This window comes from Sinocyclocheilus grahami, unplaced genomic scaffold (genome assembly GCF_001515645.1).
Source record: "Sinocyclocheilus grahami isolate Dianchi unplaced genomic scaffold, SAMN03320097.WGS_v1.1 scaffold417.1, whole genome shotgun sequence".
Classification (NCBI taxonomy): Eukaryota; Metazoa; Chordata; class Actinopteri; order Cypriniformes; family Cyprinidae; genus Sinocyclocheilus; species Sinocyclocheilus grahami.
The window spans coordinates 183,486-204,069 of NW_015505596.1; the positions used below are offsets into that span (position 1 = coordinate 183,486).

Sequence of the window (20,584 nt, forward strand, 5' to 3'; positions counted from 1 at the left end):
CCTGCAGACACCCCTGCTTTAAATCAATGACTGGCTGTGATTTTGGTGCTAGGTGCAGTATTTCACTTCTGTGTATAGAAAAATTATTTGTACACCATCAATGAACCTCTTCAGGAAACTGTGACCACACATGACCCCAAGATTATCCGTGGCACCATTTTAAACTGCAATTGTCAAGTTCAGCAAACAGCAATGGCCAGAGAATACCAGCAGTTTGATGGACAGTTCGGTGGATCACGCTCGGGAAACTTGCTGGCAGAGCGTCTCAGAACAGAGCACTCATTGTGTGTGTGTGTGTGTAAGTTTGTGTCTGTGTGTTTGTGTGGTCACAGTAAACTAGAGTCCTGGTGCGGATGTCATTATGGCTACAGGGGCCTTCCTGGGGGTGGCGACGAGAGGATTGTTAAGGCGAGGATCGTGTCGTAAAAATGGCGCAGCCCGTGCAGTGAAGGTGCACAGAGGACAGGCCTCAGGTCAGTCTCAGGATGCTGGGGTGGGAGTGCCGTCAAGTCAAATATAGAATCCCCAGCATTCTTGAGGCCATACCCACGGGTCCCGAGCTGTTCCGTTTATTCTTAACGATTCGCCACAGAATGGAAATGTCCGCAGAAATTTCTGCAAGCCATAAAATCCCCGAAAATGGCTTAAGGTTTTGGGAAGTCATTTAATGTGTTGCTGCTCAGGGCCGCCCCTCCCGTTGGCCCCCCAAAACAACACTTGGTTCATAGAAGAGTCATGAGAACTCCTCAGAGGGGTGGAAGAGTCAGCAGAAGTACTTACGCCATGCTTGTCAGCCAGATAGTCAAACAGCATACGCCCGTCCCTGAAAGACAAACATTTTGAGGTTAGCAAGGGTTTCTTAAAGTTGCAAGCCTAGACGAAATACACTTATTTTCTAAAGGTAAAAGATCCCATATACAAATCTCATGGTTCGGATCACATTACGGTTTTTGACCCACGGATAGGATCATTTTTCGAGTTAGCAAGAAAAGAATTTAACTTGCTTTCCATTTAATACTTAAAGCGAAGTACTTCTTTGATACCACAGCAAATACTACTAGATTAACTAAGAAAGTTTAAACATGATTAAAGAAACAGCCAGTAAAAATAAGATTACAAATACACAAATTACAAGCATAGATAAATACAACAGAATATTTTACAAAGTATTCACTGTATAAATTAAATATAGAATTGATCACAGCTGTTTGATGATCATTAATGATCAGTAGCAGTATTTATAGGCCGCTGTCCCTTTAAGACCTGATACACTGATCCGATATAATGATACACATCACATCCGATTGCTTTCTCAGCTCTTTTCATTCACTTGAGACATAACTGACTGCGTTTACCTGAATGATTGTTGAGATGGGTATTTTGTCATCATTTTATGTGTATGTGTCTGTTCAGAGGATTCAGAAGAGGATTCAGTTTGCGCTCCGTCTGAAACTTCATGTGTGTGCAGCTGTGCGCGTAGAGTACAGCGCGCGAGTAACGAATCGAGTTCCCTTTCGCCTTTTCTCTCTGGAATTGTTTAAAATTCGCTTGCTTGTGTAAATACGAACAAATTATAAACTTGTACTCTATTATGGTTAAATTTTTGCAATTAATCCATGGATCACATGCTTGCCGAACCGTGGGGCTCGGTTCGTACAGATCACGGCTCAACTACGATCCGTTTAACCACTAAAATAAATTAAACAATATTAAATAACATTTAATATAAATAAAACACGTTAATATATTTAAAATTAAATAGATATACACACACGAGTCAAAAGGGGTTTTCAAGCATTAAAATGATAAATGTTTAATACAGCTTTATTTTTTTTCTTGTACAATAGAATGTGTCCCGTTTAATTTAAAGGGTTATCAGTACCAGTATCGGTGCATCCCTACTATATATGCTTCATGGCCTTTTTCAATAAAAGTATGTTTTTTTTTTTTATCATCTACCAGGCAAAAATAGTAAGTCTGATTACTTATAATAGCACACATTTCTCAACCAGCCTCATGATTTGAGGTATCATTCAAACTTTGTGGGATAAGTTACACACCAACATTTAATACTGGGGTTTTGAAAAACCAATAAGCCTAAATATGAGCCTTAGTAAGTATTCCTTAGGAAACACCACTAAATAAAGAAAGAGGGAATAAGGTAATGAAGAAACAAAAAACAAACATTGTCTCTCCTCATCAGGTGAGATGAAGTAAGAATCTACTGCTACTTGTGCGAATCATTGAGTTTTGGCAAAATGCTCGGCACGGGGGGCTGGTAACCATGCTTACCACATGACCACCTCCGCCAAATGTGGCCGGCCTCTGAAGAATTCGGCAAACGAAGGCATGCATCACTATGTGCTCCAGACAGAAAGAGGAGGTTGCACATTTATTTTATTTGTGGGGAAGTTCAAAGGCTGTTTATAAAGGCGTTCTCCTACAGTACTGCTTCTGTTCCATTATACTATCATCTGACAGATGCTGGGACTTAGGGTGGAGAGGGGTCACCTCCCTTACATAGTGTCCTAACCAGCGATAAGCAATAAAACCTAACTATCTCCCTCATGTAAATCAGATTTTACTGTCCTAACCAGCCACAACAAGAAACAGTACAATTCTGCAATTGTCTGATTTATATTTCTACAGAATTGCGCTGGCGAGTCCCACCCTTATTGAAATCTCATTCTAAAATCTCCTCCCCATCCCCTAAGCAGCAAGAAATAGATCAACTTAAAATGTAAACTCTGTTATTTACTCACACTCATGTCAATCTTTATGACTTGTGTGAAACACAAAAAGGTTTTTTTATAGCTGAATGTCCAAGCTGCTCTTTTCAACACAATGAAAGTGAATGATGACCACAACTGTCAAACAGAGTTTTTGAGGAACAACTTAAATTTCAGGCTGTTCCTCACACAGCTATGGCTTTAGAAGATTAGAATATAGAGCACAAATCATGAGGACCAATTTAATTATGCTTTCATGGTATATTTTTGTCTTTTTTGGGAGCTTGACAGTCCCAGTCCTAAGGCAGCACAATTTGGGGAAACATTTTTTTGATAAAAATTGTGATTTTAAATGTTTTTTTTTTTATTTGGTTTAGGCTCAAGGCTTGCTCATCTTGTATGTAGGGTTGCACAAATCACCCCCCAATTTTGAATAGTAAGTAAAAATAAAAATAAAAATAATAACAAATAAATAAACATAACTAGTAAGTAAAATAAAAATGTTGCATTTCCAAATACATGTTACACACAACCGAAGCGCTGAGCAGATGCAGAAATTTCAGTTTAATTTTAATTAACCATACAGTCTTGCCCAGTCCCCATTCATTGATTACACTGTATGTAAGAGAGCAGTGTGAACATTCTTAAAAATATCTCCTTTTGTGATTCACAGAAGAAATAAAGTCATTAAAAATATCTACTGATAAGAACACTGATTGCTTCAAATTGCTTGTCTTGTCATTAAAAACTGATGCATCAAACCTAGTTAAGACACAGTGTTACTGTCCTTACTGAGCATTTCTGCATTCAACCAACATCCTCAGCCCTCACCTAGTATCTCCAAAAACTAACAGTGAGTCCAATGTTTATCTGTCTGCTGAAGAGGACATACATCTTTACTCCATCAGCTCTCACCACCTCCCTTCTGGGTTGAAATGAGGAACAGACGGTGCAGGTTTTGCTATGGAGGTCAATGCACTGGTGCTGAGGGAACTGCGAGATAACTCGGCCCTCGGCCATTCAGCGCAGCTAATCCATCGATCACGCTCAGTTTGTTAAAGAAAAAAAATCCATCGCCACTCCATATGTTCTAACACTCCTGAACAATGGTCCTGACAGATTTCCAAACATGGTATCACCTGCTTATAGCATCCGGCCTGTCAGAGAACTGATCCAGTAAACATACGATGACGCAGTTTAAAAGAAACACGTCACACACGAGCAGCCATTAACAAATAAAAGAACAAATAAAGACAAGTCCTGATCTGCACTTCCTCGTGGTCGTCTCGGCCCGTGAAAATCCAGACACTGAAAAATGCCCCGAAATATTCAGATCGAACAAGTAAACTTCAAAGCTGCTCGTTAATGAAGAGCAGACATCCATTTGAGTGGGTTAATTAAGACTGCGCCTGGTTCTAATGCCACAAACTTAATCCTGAACTGTGATAAAAGCATGTTTTGGAGAAACGAAATGCAAACTGGTCTTTAAAAATGTCTAGGAAAGGCAATACCACCTACTGTGATTTCTCACTGCAGAGACACCACAAACACACAGCGGTAGCCTGATAAAATATATAGAAGCTTGGTGCGGTATTAGCGCTAGTCAAAGCAAGCAATTAAACAATAACTAAGTACAGATCGTGGCCTCAGCTACTGCCTCTCTACTTTGTCCTCTTGGCAGGGGCCAAAAGATTCACGCACTGAACAGAGACACAAAACACAGGTACAAAACAGCTACAAGTAATTATTGACAATTGCTATGGCAAGCAAATTTCAAATTTCAAAACAAACAAACCCCCAAGTATTAAACTTTGGAGTGTACATTGTTCTACCTGGTTTGTGCTAAGGATATGAATGACACCTCAAATCGTGCAGCTTTTTCTGAAGAGATATAAACAATTACTTTTCCAAGTTATCAGATGTAAGATTTCCTAGCAAATGTACAGAATCAGAGTAAGAACCACACAGAACACACTAACAACAGCGATACAGCACCCTAGCATCATATCAGCAACTTTTGCAATAGAAAATACCACAAATTTTCTTCAGTGTATGTAAAAAACTAGTTTCTAACTATCTAATTTCTACACTAAATCTGCAAAACCCACAAAGCTTAGTTAGCATAAACAATGTACACGAGAGATGTCAAAGCCCCTGGTAATAAAATTTCTCAAATTAAATTATTAACATTAACCAAAGTGACAAAAACACTCAGCAACCTTTATTTATTTTTTTGTTATTTACCGTTTTGAATAATTAGTTAAAGTAACGTTACTTAAACAGCTTAAAGCTACATGTCATTGTCATTTGATTTGCTATTTCAGTTGTTAATTATTAATTTACAGTTTTCAGCTGGGTTCATAAGGGAACTGCATGCAGTTCATGAATTAAGGAAAAACTCATTATTCAAATCATAAAAGTATGCAATCATTACTCAAATCATAAAAAATTTAAAAATCAAATAAATAATTTTAAAATAATAAATATAAAACACTCCTTAATTTTTTTTTCTATTTTATTTGTTAACCTGCATGTCATATGGCCATTAACTGACATCAGAGACTCATGATGAACATGCAAATGTGTTGTTACATTTTTTTATTAAAATCTCAGGGGGTAGTTCCAGTAAATAGTTTAGGACAAAGAGGTTCAGCTTGGAAATCCCTGCCATATAGCATAGGCAGATACTCAAATATTTAAACTCTTTGAAGTTTCAAGCCTATAGCGGTCTCAAGATCAGGTCTAAATCACATCAAATACAGTGGATAAACCAACCCACTTTGGCTCTTCTGTCTAGGTTTGATGGCGACTGAATGAAAGCAGAACAATGTCTTTTCAATCCAACATAATTAACAAGAATCCTCTGTTACTAATCTAGCAAATCCCTCCAACTGCTAATGGGGACAGCTATCTGAGAATATCTCTACTGCCTTCAATGATCAGTGAAACAGCTTTCTTTTAATTAAATAAAAACATCTCTAATCCCTAACACACCACATATTTAAACCTAAACATCTAGATTGGCAGGCGGCTAGAAATGAGGAACATCCATCAAAGAAAAGCAAGCACTGGACGAGGACTGAGTTTAACCAAAATATTTTAATTACGGCAAAGTCAGCATCAGAAAAAAATCAAAAAGTAGCCTCCATGAAACTCACCACAGGATGTTCTAGCATTCTACTCTTCTGAAATTTGCAGAATGAAGCCATATACTCATCCACATGGCAATTTCAATCAAATACAAACGGATTGTGATTACAAATGCCCGCTGATGTTCTGCCATCCACTTAATTAAATGGCACTTACTGTAATACCGACCTTCCAGAAAAAGAGCCACAGATGTTCTGTTTGGAGTATCATTTAGCATCGAGCAGGGCTCCGTCCCACATCCCTGAGGACTGTCTTGTCTAAACTGTGCAATTGAACACTGTTCAACTTACATTAGATGAACAAGAAAGTAAGTAAAGCACCATGTTAACTGTTGCTTGGAATAGAAAATGACTAAACTACTCTCATAACATTTAAAAGATTCTCCACAGTCTTCCAGTAAAAACCGCAGACAAGTAAAGGTCTACACAATGTACTATAAAGTACAGAAAGGTCACTTTTAAGACAACTACAATACACCCTAAAGCGTGTATTAAACAACTCATTGGTAGATGATCCAAAGTAACAGACTTTGGGGGATCTCTTTGGTCAAACACATCTGAATAGACAAACGAGTGGAAAATTTAAATAAATTGGGTTTACTGATTTAATTCGTTTTTTTGGCACTTGCACTAATATGTTTTGCATGTACGGCATAAGCACCAATAAATAAATAAATAAATAGTTTTGCAAAATTCTAAAGAACCGAAATTCAAAAACAACAGAATATATATATATTTTTTAAAAAAGGTAATAATAATAATAATAATAATAACATATACAATAAACATTTGGTCTGACTACCAAGTAATGCTTTTTGCTTTGAATGTAGTACCAAAAAAAAATAAAAAAATCCATTTCTCAAAGTCTCAGTCAAGAAGGCGAAGAATAACAATCTAGACAGACGTGTTAAACGAACATCTTACAAACAGCTTATGAATATTGATATTTAGATACACAGGTACAGCAATAAAAACTTTTAATAAATACAATGACAAGACACAGTATTTGACAGAGATGACTGAAGATGTTACACTGTTAGTACATGTATAATTTCAGCATTTACCTTGTTGACTGCATCTGCCTCATGGTCTCTGGGTCCTCAAACACCTTCACAATCGGCTCGGTCTCAGATTGCAGTTGTTTCAGTTGAGCCACAACTTCGGTCCTCTTTTCTCTGAGAGCTGGAAAAGTGCAGATGATGCATTCTTTTTATATGAATCTCAAAGTCAGTTCTCATGCATCACATTAAGCGTCTTTCTCCACAGAAGACCATTAGAAGTTAATCCACTCACAGTTGGGTATTTCTTTGTCAGGAAATAAATTCCTGTACACATCCATGGCAAAGTCCACCATGTTGGTGTCACTGAGGAGATTCAGCTTTCCATGGAGGAGCTCGTTCTCATTGTAGATCTAGAAAACAGTGATGGAAACATACAACAGTACATTCACACAGACATAAGGACGCAAACGTATATTCACCGCCATCTATTTCCGAGTAATGCAGAAATGTTATTTTGTATATATTTTTCTTAACACGATTCTTGTTGCAACAAACTGTAACGGGACAGCTATAATGTAACTGCAATGTAAATTCATAAACACACTTTTGCTAGAACACACACACACGATAAATACTGGGTTTCAACAATTCTTACTGGTTCTTCTAAGGCTGTCACTTCGAAGTCATTTTTGCAATTTCAACAGAAACTCATCTGTCTTTGTCAGATATAACCAGTTATATATCTTGGTGAAAACTCAATGAAACAACATCATAACACACGAACTTAGAGGATAAATGTAAACAACACAGGACTGGCTTGAGAATGACAAGCCAAGGCAAAGTGACAGATCTATCAGCTGTCCTAAGCTCTCGCTAGCTGCTTACAATGCTGGCTAGTTAGGCAGCTTACTGGGTTTTGAGACAGCCTACAGCTAGCAAATAACCAATAGAAGGGTTAGTTATATTATGAACAGACGGTTACTCATGTCAAAGTTTGTTGGCTCTGTCGACAGTCATTATTATTTTATTACCGGTCGAAACCGTGAATTATGTGATTTGCACACTACCGGACAAGCCGGTGCGGCACCACTATCGTGGCTGAAATAACGCTCGCACGTGGTACTATCTTTGCCGCCTTCTACAAACAAACGGTGTTACAGCGCTTTTTCAACTACGAATGTAAGTTACACATGTACCTCTTTTACTGAGAGGAATTCCAGCAGTGGGAAAACGAGATGCCTATCCAAAAAGTGGGCGATTTTGGTGGTCAGATCGTATTCCGCCATGTTGACAACGGAAGAGGACGCGCTTCAAAACAGGAAAAACTTTATTTAATAAGGTGAGTTCACACACTGTCCAAAGCGCCACGGGCTGCATCTGCAGGTGTCACACAGTATCAACGGGAATATACTGCTTTAAAGTGAATGATGTTTGCTCTATAAAGATGTGTACGCTAATAGAATATAATAGAATAAAGTTAACAAAACAGAAAACAATAGATTAAATTATAAAATGGACTCAGCTGTACTCTTCTAAAAAAGAATAAAGTTAAAATAAGTACTAATAGAATCAAATAAAGGTGGAAAACATGGAAAACAATTAGATGTAATGACATAAAACGTACTCTATTGTAAAACAGAACAGAGTAGAACAGAATAAATGTAAATAAAATACAATTGAATTAAAAAATCCTTGACTACTCTGAACTAATAGAATATGATAGAATAAAGATAACAAAAGATAACTTACTAAATATAGCTAATTGTACAATAGAACATAATAAAACATAAAAGAATAAATGTAACGAATAAAATAGAATTTTATTTTTAAATATATATTATATATATATATATATATTAAAACAGAATATGCTAGTTTAAATAATAACATTTGCTCAAGTGTAATCTGCACTTCTAATAATAAAGTTAAAGTAAAACTAATAGAATAAAATAAAGTGGAAACATTTTGAAAATAATTAGGTTTAATAATTATTGTATTGTAAAATATAATAGAACAACAGAATAAATGTAAAGAATAAAATATAATTGTTATTAATAAAATGTACATGACTACTCTGTGCTAGAAGAATAATTTGAATGCAATAAAATAAAGTTAAAGTTTAGTTTTTGTTCTAACAAATAGAAAGTTTACTAAGCTGTACTCTACATGCATAGAATAGAATAGAATAGAATAGAATCCTAAGTGTGTAATACTCTGATTTTTATTTGTTAATTTAAATAGGAGCTATGCTTATAAACCTTTCAAGACTCTATAATTTGACTGCAGAACTGATACAATAAAACATTTTATTTATAAAGAGGTCATGTTTTGCCAAGTAAACTTGCCGAATTTTGAAAACCCTGCTGAAATAATGGGCCTCTTCCAGAACCCACTGAAATTCCTCCAGCAGACAAGTATCAGCGAGAGTTCACCGGGCCCGAGGAAAAGTGACCTCTCTCTGGAACACAGAGCTACCTTCACTTCAAGATCAAAACAAAAGCAAGGTCCAACAGGGAAAAAGTTTACTCATTGACATTACTGTCAAAATAATTATGCAATATGGGCCTACCTCAACTGAGAAATTGAAGACAGGAGCAGAAGAGCATCCAGCGGGTATTACTCCTCACTTCAGCAGCTGTCACATAAAGATGCCCATGTGTTGGCCATGCACTGCAAAGAAGAGCCAATATCAGCTCATAAATGGTCCATCTATAATAGGTTCCACCAGCACTATGTTTACTTGACAACCACACGACACTGTCCTGGATCCCAAAACAATTTCCCTCTTGTAACATCGATCCTTTCATTTCTCCTGACTGTGGAATGAGTCACAAATGTAAAGCTGTCACTTTGGCCAACTCTGTTTAACCGTTCACCCCTGGCGTACTTAAAGTCTGGAAGGAAAACAACAGAAGTATAGTTAAAGACGTCTTTGTCCAAGCCTTCATCTGTTTGAAAACTTTATAGTTAAACGTTTTTGTTGTATTTTAATACTTTTGTTTGGACAAACTTTTTCACAGATTTTGAATAGCATTAAGTGGCATGACATTGTGTTGGTTTTGAGGTTAAAAGGTTGACATGATTTCTAATGTCTTTCTTTGAAACCTGGAAAAATCACATTGAAATGTCACGCTTGCTTTAACTACGAGCCAGTTTTCACAGTCTTTATGTGTGCAGGAGTTTTCTCTGCAAACCAATCGTTAGAATTTTTTTTTGTTTTGGCATTGAGCAGTTTTTGCAGTCACACCCCCCATATATTCCAGTTCATGAGAAACTCCTTTTGTCCAAATAATTCAACATCAATAATGCATTTCTTGTATGCGAGTAAAATTGAGGGTAAAAAACCGGCAGCTGTGGTTGCAGTAGCAACGTTTTAGGTTTTACGGTTTTAACTTAAATTTACAGTTAAATACCGTAATTTCATTAACTGATATAATGTTAATATACCAACCTATTGAAGTACTGAAATCTGTTTTGTACCTTTGTAATACACTGATAACCACCAAATGCAGGTGGTGATGAGAAAGTCACATGATGAAGCAAAGCTCATCACAAGCAGCTTTTAAATAAAAACATATATAGAAGGTGCACAGTGTCATTCACACAAACACTAAACACCATCATGGTAACACACATGAAACTGAAATAATGCAATAAACATTCATTTAACAACATTAGGTGTAACACACAACCCTAATATACAAAACTGATAAGAAAAAACTAAGAAGAAACATAGTTATTTCAACAAAAAAACATCAAATTTGAAATGTAATGCAGGGAATTCTGGGAATGTCAATTTACGGTTATTCACTGTAAATTATACGGTCTTTTTCACTTCCAAAAACGGTATACTACCGTAAAATTAATGTCCAATACATGTAATGTCCAATACAGTTTTTCACCGTATTTCTCCAAATTTACCGTTAACCTTTTAACAAGTTTTTACTGTAGCATTTTTACAGTCTTTTACCATTAAATTCACGGTCATTTTTTACAGTGAGCATATTTGCGGTGACTACTTTGTTTTGTTTTTTTTCCAAAAAAAAGCAAGGAGCTAATTTATTTTAAAACTCTTATTTATTTTATAATTTTCAATGAGAAAATGTATTTTCCCTGTTTCAACAATTTGGCACATCAAGCCAGTCAAACTGGCACTCAGGATTGGGAAGGCATCCATGAAAATTCTTGTGAAATTATTATCCATGGCATTTACTTCCAAAAACGGTATACTACCGTAAAATTAATGTCCAATACATGTAATGTCCAATACAGTTTTTCACCGTATTTCTCCAAATTTACCGTTAACCTTTTAACAAGTTTTTACTGTAGCATTTTTACAGTCTTTTACCGTTAAATTCACGGTCATTTTTTACAGTGAGCATATTTGCGGTGACTACTTTGTTTTGTTTTTTTTTCCAAAAAAAAGCAAGGAGCTCATTTATTTAAAAATCTTATTTTGCTTATTTATTTTATAATTTTCAATGAGAAAATGTATTTTCCCTGTTTCAACAATTTGGCACATCAAGCCAGTCAAACTGACACTCAGGATTGGGAAGGCATCCATGAAAATTCTTGTGAAATTATTATCCATGGCATTTACCGGCTATTACTAAGTGGTTTGGTTTAACTGTGCAAATAGGCACCATGTCAGGGATTGTAAATGCTTCGGCAATTAAGGCAGAATTATTTTTCCTCACTTTTCCTATTTATAAAGTACACGTGTTCCACTGTCTCTCTCTGGAATCAAGGTGTAATGAATATAAGATGCTAGCTCATAAGGTCTTTCTAAATTGGAGACATTTTTGGTGTTTTCAATTCTTATTATATTTATAAATATGATGAGTGCAGCAAATTATTTTATTAGATATTTCAGAGCGAATGCAACCAATGTGCTGAAATCAGCTAACAAAATCAACTGTTTTTTTTTTTACTATTTATTTTGCTTGTAAACTTGATAAGGCAATGACTTCCAGAAAGAGTCAAATGCTGGCAAAGACTGTTGGAAAAGGAAGGAGCAATAGGTTAAACACAGCAATAGAATACTAATTGACATTAAGACTGCTCTTGAAAAATTAATTCTGAAGCCAAATTGCTCTGGTTTCTCCTGTTTCAACCAGCCAATCATTTTAATGAAGGAGGCCCTGGAGCAGAGCATTGGAAAATCCACGTTTACTCTCTCCACCAAACAAGAGTCAGAGACAGCGAGCGTGATGAAAATTCACTTTTTAGATCTCTTGCACATTCATTTAAACTTGAATCAAGCTAATATACAAAACCCATTATAGTATGAGTGCATATTGCTTTGAAGCAACCTATTTGTGACATGTGAGGAAATGGAGAAATAATAGTTCCTGAAGATTGACATGTTTGCTAATACTCCAGAACATATGAATCCGTTGCTTATTAATATTTGTGGTTACAGACCATAACAAAAAACCACCAGTGACTAACACAAGCCACCAAAACACCTTTGAAGAGCAGGCTACAGATTTCAAGTCAAGGTGACGCTGGTGACCCATAATTTACGCAGTACAAACGTAAGCGGACACACAAAAAAAGTTATCTTGGCATTGGTACCTCCTTAACAGGTCATTTCAACACAAACAGACCCATTTATAAAGAGGAACTGTGTTTTACAGTGAATCATACCAAATTGTGGCTTTGTTAATGCACGGGAAACTGTGAGTGCTAAGGTGATTAAATCGCTGATGTTCCTTTGAGGGAAACGTACCCATTGCTCCGGAAAAATAGAGACCTTTCTGCATTTGCAATTGGATGAAGTTAGTAAACTCAAATCCCTCCGAATCTTTAAAGTCAGTTGCTTAAAAGGAGGCTTAAATCTAACCTACATTTTTATAACCTTATGTGACTGACGAAGTGTTGAATGAGCTCATGGTTGTAGGGCTACATTTCCCTGCAAAATGCTGCGAATCAATTTGATGTATAAGATGGACTCTATAGATTTGCAAAAGTATCTCCCTTGACGTTTTTGGACATACACCGTTTATGTAGATGGAAATGGGTGGTTTAAATGTCTGTGGTAGACAGTAAAATGTTTGCAGGAATAGTTCTGATTGCCCCAGATGTTGCTGCTTCTTTTTTACAACTCTTCTGTCTGGAAACTACACTATGCAGATGCTCCACAACACGGAGTGAATACTGCACGCCCACGCGCCATCTCCACCCATCCCAACTGAGAAAAGCGGTGGGTATGACCACAAAAATAATAACTTGCACAATTAAGTATTCCACTCCAAGTGCACACGCACAAATGCACATCTTTCTTCCTTTCACTATCATAAACCTCAAGCCTCAAAATAAGAAACAGCACCTTACATAAGACTAGTAAGTAAAAACCACTTCTGCATTTTACCATTGCACATGTATGAAAGCTCTGGTACTGTGTTCAACCCTGCTATATTATTAGTGCTATATCACTAAACAAACAAACAAACAAACGTGACAAGAAAGAAAGAAAGAAAGAAAACATTGAGCATTACATTATATCACATCACAATAAATAAATAAATAAACAAAACATTGCGTTTTGCCACTTCACAATAAATAAGTAAACCGAACATTGCATTATACCACTTCACAATATATACAGTAAATAAAAATAAATAAGCAAAATATTGTTATACCACTTCACAATAAATACACAGAATTTTCATAATGAGAGAGCGAGAGAGAGAGAGAGAGAGAGAGAGAGAGAGAGAGAGAGAGATGTGACCTCGTTGTGTATACAGTATATATTAGTGCAATAAAGGAAGTTCATGAAAGAAAAGTGGTGATATGTACATAGAGGAGGTGATATAAATAGCTAACAGAACAATTTGCATCGTACCCACTTCATGTCTATCTGGGGCCCTGAAGGCATTTCCACTGTCGAGCCAAAAGTGGGCGTGCTAATGTGTGCCAGCCAGGGCTTGACTGCAGGGAACTATTGTTAAGTACAGTGTCGAGGAGACCCCCTGTTGTTACTTATCTGAATCCATCAAGGGTGGAAGATTGGAGGGTGGTCCCTAGAGCAGCCACGTCTGGCCAGTTTCTCTGCACCTTTGTGTGGGCTGCTGCTGCCAGGCGCTCTCCAGTCTACCCAACCTGGGAGAGACGAAGGCAGCCTTAATGAGGAGCCATGGCCCACACTGGGAATAAGAGGGGAAATATGCCAGGGACATAGTGCAGTTTGATTGAATGCTTGTAAAAAAAAAAAAAAAAACTACTGTAAACGTGCCATTTTAGTTTCTCTTAATTGTCTGATGGTGACTAAGGAATATCCCATTGCATCTTTAAATACACTCCAAACTGACACTCTCACTAGATCCAGATTGTATATCTGTTATATAAATACAAATAAAAATGATGCGAGAATAATTCTGACTGTGAATATGTATCTTTAATTACACGTTGTCATATAAAATAACCAGCGAATAAATAGAGTAATATAAGTACCACTAATCTGAAGTATACAACAGAAACGGTTCCTAATTAATTTCAAATCAGACATTAATTGAATTCGAGACCATTTCATATACATTCCTTTTTGGCTAAGAAACGGTTCGTACGAGTCATTTGTTCTTGATTCATGATGAGATGTCAGTGGGAAAGTGAAGTCATTTCATAAGAGAAGCAAGATATTGATTAAAAACATGGAGCTGAATGTTGAATAGTGTTCAACTAATAACATTGAACAGTTTACTAAAACAATGGCTATTGGTTAACGTTATATTTGTAAACAGGGTCAATTTTGATTTGATTCACTATATATATATATATATATATATATATATATATATATACAGTATATATATTTAAAAAGTATTTTTATCACATTTTCTAATAACTAATTATAAAATTAAATTGCATTTCTTCAAATGTCCAATAATGGGAGGATGGGGGTGTGTTATTGTGTTATTGCGAATGCTATTTTCATCACATTGAACAGTTTACTAAAACAATGGCTATTGGTTAACGTTATATTTGTAAACAGGGTCAATTTTGATTTGATTCACTACCATTAAAAAAAAGGATATTGATTAAAAACATGGAGCTGAATGTTGAATAGCCTAACTATCGTCATTCTTTTCCGTCAATTTGAATTCTTCCTTGAACTGCACTAAATTAGCATGTTAGGCAATACTGACAGCCTTGTTTTCAACTATTATAAAAATTAAAAAAAACTTGTCTCACTGCATGCAGTTTATGACGTTTAATGAAAAAAATAGTCTAATGAAATAGGACGATATACATAGCAACACAATGGTGAAAAACCATTCCCCACTGATAGCTGCCTTATTAAGTAGAAGACACTGCCAGACAAGATATCCAGCTGTTTTCATTGCAATATCAAATGAATCCAAATCAATTGCCTCTAAAGATGAATGCCTCCATGCATGATACCTCAAAGTCAAACCTTTGCTCAGGGCCTCAGTACCAGTGATATGAATTCAAATGATTTCCCCCCTGCTTTCAGATATGCATCACCTCGCTCGTTGAATGTTTAGTGATAAATTACCATCCCAGACTCCTTATCCCGTGCCTGAAGCTGACTTCAGTACTGTCGTATATGATGCCATTGGACTTGGGTTATCAGAGGAGCCAAGGGGGTGAGCAAACAATGCAAACTCACACAGAACCTCCCATTGCACCAAGCACAGTGAGACAACATCTGCACCGCACATGTAAGCCAGAACACTATTGCTTGCTCTGAGAATTCAAGTCAAGACTATATTTTAAACGCTTTAATGATTAAATGGAAAAGCAGAATGTCCTTTTTTTTCTGGATGTGCAAATGCATTTGAATGTTTGTGTGAAAAAAAATGAAGTGCATTTAATAAAGATTTTATTATTCTTGTTTACTGTAATATTTATATTTATACATTAACATTTTTTTTATCACATTTTCTATAAACTAATTATAAAATTAAATTACATTTCTACAAATGTGCAAAAATGTCTAATAATGGGGGGATGGGGGGGTGTTATTGTGTTATTGCGAATGCTATTTTCATCACATTTACCAATGTAATGTGATATATTTCAGAGTGAAATTTTTCAACAAACAGTTTGCTAAAACAATGGTTAACGGTATATTTGTAAACAGTGTCAATTTTGATTTGATGCACTACCATTAAAAAAAAACAAAAAAAAACAAATTATTTTATTCAGGAAGGATGCATTACTGTAAATTGACCAAAAGTGACTGTAAAAAAAAAAATAATAATAAATCTTTCTATTCATCAATCCTGAAAAAGTAACAGTTTTCCACAAAAAAGTTAAAAAATTAAAAAATTAGGTAGTACAGCTGTTATTATCAACAATGATAATAATAAGAAATAAGAAATGTTGAGCACCAAATCAGCATATTTAAATGATTTCTAAGGAAAATAAAGCTTTATTTATATAGCACCTTTAAAAAACAGTGTTTACAAAGTGTTTACAGAAGAGAAAAGGATCATGTGACACTCAAGACTGGAGTAATGGGTGCTAAAAAATTCAGCGTTGCGGTCACAGGAATAAATTGCTTTTTAAAATATATTAAAATACACAGCACTTATTTACATTTTTATAATATTTTGCAATGTTACTGAAATAAACGGGGCCTTGGTGAGCAAAAGTGGTTTCTTTCAAAAACATTAAAAAAAAGTCTTGCTGGATCCAAACCAATAACCCTAAACCCCAAACCCAAAATACTCTTCATTTACTTTTTGGGCCACTTTTTGGTTAATCGCTTGGGACACCCATGTATGACATTTAACTGTGTTCTTATGATTAATAAGGACTGTTTTTAATATTTTTGTGTTGAATTGCTGCAATAAAATATAATTGTTCGGGCCATACAGGTTTTGAAACATTAGCTGCCCCACATTTTTTGAGATAGCAGTGTTCAGGTAAAATGGGCCGGCTGATCAGCAAAAATGGGCCAGTCAAACTGCAAAGTGAAATAGAGACATTTCTGATAAAACACATTTAATTATATTTAATTTTATAATGTAACAGTGTAACATTGCTATGAAATTACATTAAAACATCATTTTGAATTACATTAAAACATCAATTTCAATCAATTTCATCAATAAAACAAATTTCATGAAAAAAATGTAACAATAACAAAAAGTTGTGTAATGGCAACAGTTTAAAAGTTAACAGCCAATGACTGCAAATAATTTCGAAGCGGAGAGGTAAGACACTCAAACCTTTCAATCAATTTCATCAATAAAACATAAATTTAATTAAAATAATGTAACAACTTGAACAACTAGTGTGTGTGTGCGCGGGATCTGGAGGTCTTGACAGATAAAGGCGTCGTCATTAAAAATGCCATTCTCTTCACCACATACTCTTCAACACACATACACATGCCTCACTAACATGCACACATAAACACACATCACATACAAACACATTTAGAAGGTAAAATGTGAAAAAGGTGTCACAAATGCATTAATACAATATATTAATAATATAAATCATTTTTAATAAGAGAAACCACCAGAATTTCTGCTTTAACTCAACTCAGAAGGTGGCCCATTTTAACTGGAATGAATGGCTCATTTTATCTGAACACATTCAGGTAAATTGGGCCAGTAACTAAAAATGCTTTTATATATATATACAAATCTGGATTATTTAGCAAAATAAACATTTGATCTCACAGAGGCCATCAAGACATTGGTTATGAATCTTTATTTCTAAATGTGCATTACATGCACACATAAACACACATCACATACAAACACATTTAGAAGGTAAAATGTGAAAAAGGTGTCACAAATGCATTAATACAATATATTAATAATATAAATCATTTTTAATAAGAGAAACCACCAGAATTTCTGCTTTAACTCAACTCAGAAGGTGGCCCATTTTAACTGGAATGAATGGCTCATTTTATCTGAACACATTCAGGTAAATTGGGCCAGTAACTAAAAATGCTTTTATATATATATACAAATCTGGATTATTTAGCAAAATAAACATTTGATCTCACAGAGGCCATCAAGACATTGGTTATGAATCTTTATTTCTAAATGTGCATTTGTTTTTTTATTGATTTATCAACCTTATTATTGAGAAGTAAGATTAGATATGTCAGGCCACTCAGCTTGTTTTTTTCTGGCCTGGTCTCAAAATGAGGCATTGTCCCTCCCCCTTAGCAACCTCAGACCAATAAAATAATTTGCTAAATATCAAGTACTGTTATGGCAACAGTTTGAAATTCTTTGCAGTCATTGGCTGTTAACTTTTAAAGAGATATGACGCTCAAACCTTAAATGGCCCATTTTACCTGATGGCCCAATTTGCCTGATATCACCCTATATAAAACTTACATTGAGCAAAAACTGATGGCTACTAATCTATATTAAACAAGTTTATCAAAACCCTGCTATGTGGAGAACCTGTGATAAAAAGACATGGGTTAGGTTTTAACCATAACTGAGAAAAAGAAGATGAATTTAGTTACAAACATAAATGGCCCTGCCTGGGTAAATAACAAGGATGAGGCAAATATGAAGTAGCTAAAAATGAAAATGAAATGGCGCTAACTTTGCGGGGGTTTTTTAATGCACTAAAACCTCAAATAATTGTTGACCCCCTGAGGTCACAGACGTCTTCAGTTGCAACAATAGCAGAGAAGGGCCAGACCACCGCTACTTTGGATACTGCAACTTTGGGAAGACCTATTTCTGTGGAGAATCAAGCATGTGGTCTTGTGAAATCATTGTGCTTCGGCTGCTCTTCACCGCCAGAGTAAAGTTGAGGAAATTACAGACGTGCTATAAAAACAAGCTGTATTTCCAGCGGTTTCTCGTAATTGTGCTTACTGTTTACAGAACTGGTGACAACAGTCATTCTTTTGTATTGGCGTTGCTACAGTAGGTGTCCTTTATAAGGTTTATGTTGTGGCTCTGCTTTGCAGATGTTACGAACCGAGTCCAAGGAGTGACAGTGGCATGGGTGAGTGGTGGGTCATGCTCTATTGCCCCCACACATTGAGGGCAGCTGAAGCGTGACCCATTCTGTCGCAGGAGGTGTTTTGCTAAACGAAATGAGTTCCAATTTAGGACGGCGAATAATGTGCAGTGTCGTGAGCTTGAAAAGTATTTCACAACAGGAAAAAGGTTTCCAGGCTGTCAGCTTAAATGAGGTGCTCTTTGGTTGTGGTTTTACAGCTTTAGAGCACATGTTGGAGTGTATGAGAGACAATGCGATAGCTTTTCAACAGACCTTTGTGTTTTCCAATCACATCTCCTGTAAAAGTGTTGCTCGGTTTTGGGGACCAAGATTACAGCACATTCATGATAACATACGTTTGTCACAAGCTAAGTTTAATATTTAAAAGTATTAATTGTGAGTATTAATTTCAGAAGATTACTTGCAATTTAGTGTGTAGGTGAGTTTTTTTTCCCCTTTTTGTTATTATTTTAAATTTTAAACAACTTCTGACTTTTTAAAAGTCAAATAAGCAGTTATTATAATGATCAATATCGGCCAGTTTATTTTATATGAATAAAATAACCACAAAAAGTATTAATTAATTGACTGATTGATTTTATTAATGCTTTTTAGTGGTTATATTATTTAAATTAAATTAAATTAATATTTTAATAATTAATTAATTAATTAATATGAATAAAATAACCACAAAAAGTATTAATTAATTGACTGATTGATTTTATTAATGCTTTTTAGTGGTTATATTATTTAAATTTTAAATAAAATAATATTTTAATAATTAATTAATTCATTCATTCATTTATGGGGAAGAGTCACCTTCTTCCCAGCATGCACTGCCAGTTTGCCACAATAATGATTGTACTTGAAATCAGATGGTTGTTACCCATTTCATGTTTTATGTACCAAGTGCTAAAGACTGTGTGCTGTTGTCTTTTAAAATTTAACGTGATGTTATTTATGTTTCAGAATTGCACTTTGCTTGCCATGTAAAATTCTTACTGAAACATGAGTTTGTGTAGAACTTTTATGAAGTTGATAACTTAAAGCAATTTGGCAAGTTTAGTCAAGACATTCACTTACTTACTGTTGCCTTCTACAAACTAAAGAAAAGAAAAGAAAAAAAACGTCTTGTTTAACTTACCTATATTCAAGTTAAATATATTTAAAATGACTGATTCTACACTGGGTAACATCAATGAAAGTCATTTAAGGAGTCACTTCAGGAAGAAATAACTCTTCAAGGTAACAACTGCCCATTTTCACTTTCACAGTGTAGTGTCATTTGAGACATGGTTTGAATTTAATTTCATGAGAAAGAATGACATCCATAAACTCAATCCAGCAGCATGTAATCCTGTGCATGTGTTGACGGACATTCTACCATGAGCAATTCTACTTTTAGACCAGGTTTTATGTCACAGGATCAGTCGAGAATTTACTATTTTTCTTGGCACTGGAACAAGAGGTGTGTGACGCACTTGTTAGTGTTGTGTGTGCTAGAGCCAATAAAGAAAGTGAGATAAATAAAGAAAATGTGTTACTTAATAATTGCAATTTGCCACAACGACTAGGTCTAGAGGTCAAAGCAGGCACACAGTTAAAGTCATGTCTAAGATTTGTCTAAGATTGAAAGCGATCCTGTCAAACTGGGCTCGAGATTTGCTTTCAAAGCAAATACTGTTGTAAATGGCATCTGCCTTCATTTTCTGTAATTGGAAGATATTGCTTGAAAAAAAAAAGACTG

The 20,584-nt window shown here is 35.4% G+C and overlaps 1 protein-coding gene across 1 annotated transcript in view; it reads right to left on the bottom strand.

Annotated features, from left to right (window-relative positions):
* LOC107551184 (eukaryotic translation initiation factor 3 subunit E-A) overlaps positions 1-8,205 on the bottom strand; it is a 40,260-nt gene extending 32,055 nt beyond the window's left edge. Inside the window, exons 1-4 of the mRNA XM_016232712.1 lie at positions 8,076-8,205; positions 7,172-7,289; positions 6,943-7,060; positions 781-823 (exon numbers count right to left, since the gene is read on the bottom strand). Coding sequence (XP_016088198.1) covers positions 781-823; positions 6,943-7,060; positions 7,172-7,289; positions 8,076-8,165 — 369 coding nt within the window. The 5' untranslated portion in view covers positions 8,166-8,205. The remainder of the gene's footprint in view (positions 1-780; positions 824-6,942; positions 7,061-7,171; positions 7,290-8,075) is intronic.
* Between the last annotated feature and the right edge of the window lie 12,379 nt (positions 8,206-20,584).